The 3,325-nt window shown below is 34.4% G+C and overlaps 1 protein-coding gene across 1 annotated transcript; it reads left to right on the top strand.

Moving 5' to 3' along the window:
- Nucleotides 1-777: 777 nt before the first annotated feature.
- LOC111315026 (Tetratricopeptide repeat (TPR)-like superfamily protein) lies at nt 778-2,669 on the top strand. Its single transcript, XM_022916649.2, has one exon. It carries the CDS (start codon nt 852-854, stop codon nt 2,574-2,576), a length of 1,725 nt encoding a protein of 574 aa, XP_022772384.2. The 5' UTR covers nt 778-851; the 3' UTR covers nt 2,577-2,669.
- Nucleotides 2,670-3,325: the final 656 nt, after the last annotated feature.

The raw sequence follows: 3,325 nt of genomic DNA on the forward strand, positions 1-3,325 counted from the left end.
AATTTCGATTGATTATCGAAAATAATTTTAAAGAAATTTTAATTTTTGATTAATTTGATTTAAAAATCGAATTAATCAAATTAATCGAAATATTATAAAATTTTTATGTAAAATTAAAAATATATGAAATTGTCTATTTTATTTTAAGTTATTAGAGTTTTTAACTTAATGTTTTGATGTTTGAATATTTTTGTTAGATAATTTTATTTAATTTATTTCACATATAAAAAAATAAAAATTTAAATATAATTTAATTTAATATATTTTATTATTTGAATAACCGAAAAAATTAACTAAATTGATTGAATTAATTTCAGTCGATTAATTTTTTAAACTAAAAATTTTGATTCGGTTAATAAAAATAAAATAACATAATTTCATTAATTCGATTCAAAATTAATTAAACCGTTTGAATGAACACCTCTAATTTCCTCCAAAAAAGTTAGGATCTATCATTGTTCTTATTTTAAAAACACAAAAATCTTGTTATGTTCTTTGTACATTAATTAAAGGATTTAAAGACTTATATTTGATGCTTGCACAAAAAAATACATATTTGATGCAGTTTTATATATTATTGGAATGTTATAAACTATTACATCATTATTAATAAATTTAAATTTTTAAAATTTTCTATTTAAAAAAATTTATCATCTTTAAAAATAAATATTTTAAACTTTAAATATTTAATTATATTAAATATAAATAAAATAATGAAAATATGAACTCAATAAAATACAGTCACTTTTGGTCACCTTCCTTGCGTATTGTCGGAAGTCCAAAACTTTTTTTGGGACACTTGTGCAGCTAAATTGTAAGAAAAACAGATACGGAAACGGAAAACCCATGGAATGGCCGACCTTGAGTCACTCATACAGAAATGCACATCCTTCTCCCACATAAAGCAACTCCAAGCTTACTTCTTCACAACCGGTAACTTTCAATCCTGCCGCACCCGCTCCAAACTCCTCGACCTTTGCGCCATCGCCCCCTTTGGCTCTCTCTCATTTGCTATCTCTATTTTCCGCCAAATCCGAACCCCTTTTACCAATGACTTCAATGCCATTATCCGCGGCCTGGTCCAAAGCCCTGAACCCACGGCGGCCTTCGCGTGGTACCGAACCATGCAACGTGGGTCTTTCAGAGTGGATGCCCTTACGTGCTCTTTCACGCTGAAAGCTTGCGCGCGTGTCTTGGCTGCTACTGAAGCTCGTCAGCTTCATGCCAACATAATGCGTTTGGGGTTCATGGCAGATGCTTTGTTAGGAACTACGTTGCTAAACGTGTATGCAAAAGTTGGCGATCTTGGTCGTGCAAGGAAAGTGTTTGATGAAATGCCCCAACGAGATATCGCCTCGTGGAATTCCTTGATTTTCGGGTTGGCTCAAGGGAACCAAGCCAGTGAAGCGTTAGAATTGTTTAAGAGAATGGAAGTTGAAGGGTTAAAGCCTAATGAGGTTACCGTTCTTGGTGTTCTTTCAGCGTGTTCGCATCTGGGAGATTTTAAAGAAGGTGAAAAGATTCATCTGTTTATAAGGAACGAAAAGTTGGATTTGAACGTGCAAGTTTGTAATGCACTTATTGATATGTATGCAAATTGCGGATTTGTGGATAAGGCCTATGGTGTGTTTGATGACATGGGTTGTCGAAAGTGCCTTGTTACATGGAATACTATGATCATGGCCTTTGCAATGGATGGAAATGGACTTAAGGCGCTTCAGCTTTTCCAGCAAATGGATGGAGCTGGGGTGCAGCCTGATTCTGTAACATATCTTGCTGTGTTATGTGCTTGTAATCATGCTGGCCTGGTTGAGGATGGTGTGAGATTGTTTAATACAATGGGGAAGCATGGAGTGAAACCTAATATGAAGCATTATGGAAGTGTGGTTGATTTGTTAGGTCGAGCCGGGAGGCTTAAAGAGGCTTATAATATTATCAATTCTATGCCAATGGTCCCAGACGTAGTGCTTTGGCAGAGTTTGCTTGGAGCATGCCGGATTTACAAGGATGTGGAGATGGCAGAGATTGCTTCGAGGAATCTGGTGGAGATGGGGTCCAATAATTGTGGGGATTTTGTGTTGTTATCAAATGTTTATGCAGCACATGAGAGATGGAATGATGTTGGTAGGGTGAGGGATTCCATGAAGAAAAGGGATGTGAAGAAGGTGCCTGGTTTTAGCTACATTGAGGTAGATGGTTTGAGGCATAAGTTTTTTACTGGTGATAAGAGCAATGCCAAATGGAAAGAGATATATTCGAAATTGGATGAGATCAGATTCAGGATTAAAGAGTTAGGCTATGTGGCTGAAACTAGTTTTGTTCTTCATGACATAGGGGAGGAGGAGAAGGAGAACCAACTTTGTCATCATAGTGAGAAGTTGGCAGTGGCCTTTGGTTTGATTAGTACGAGCGAAGGGACCCCAATTCAAGTTATTAAGAATCTTAGGATATGTGTAGATTGTCATGTTGTGATTAAGCTTATATCAAAGATATATGAGCGACAAATTATTGTGAGGGATAGAGTTCGGTTTCACAAATTTAAAGATGGATTTTGTTCTTGTAGGGATTACTGGTGAGTGGTGACCCTAGTTTCTTTCCCTTTTTTTTTTCCTGAATTAATTCATCATAGAGATAACTATCACCTTAAAAAAATTAATTGATCATTTAGCAGATTCTTTTTCTATCTTTCTAAGGCTAATTTAACCCTAAACTATTAGAGTTTGTTAAATTCATATAATTAAATCTCCCATGGAAATTGATTACACATGTTTGCATTGTCGCATATCACTTACAATAATTACACTACAATTTACGGTTGAATAGATTTGCAGTTTACTTAAAAGCAAGACATTTATCTAATGCATGACAACAAAGAAGCAAACATCACTTTAAGAAGAAGTTTGACAAGAGGCCTTTACACTCCTCCGACCCAATTTCTCTTTTTTTTAATAAAGGAAGACGTTGCTTGAGAATAGGTGAATAGATTGTAAACACTAAAATTTGAATTTTAGACTTGATGTATATCATTTCTTAAGAATGATTATGAACTAGTTAAACTAAATTTCAAATTCAGCCTAATTTTTAATTTTACTTTCGCTAACATTTGGAAAGACTAACTCATCTTGAAGAGGGGAAGAGAAGAGGGGAAAAGAGAGAAGCAAGAAATCAAATTAGACGTTAATGTAATATGAAAGCATGATAATAACCTGAAATCAGTACCTATAGTAAATTACATACGATAATCTTACACACCAATTCTAGCCCTCTTGAACAGCTTATTAGCTAGTCCCAAAAATGACCTGACATGAAGATCTAATTCCGAGAT

This window comes from Durio zibethinus, chromosome 20 (assembly GCF_047325235.1).
Source record: "Durio zibethinus cultivar Kanyao isolate XHJ-2024 chromosome 20, ASM4732523v1, whole genome shotgun sequence".
NCBI lineage: Eukaryota > Viridiplantae > Streptophyta > Magnoliopsida > Malvales > Malvaceae > Durio > Durio zibethinus.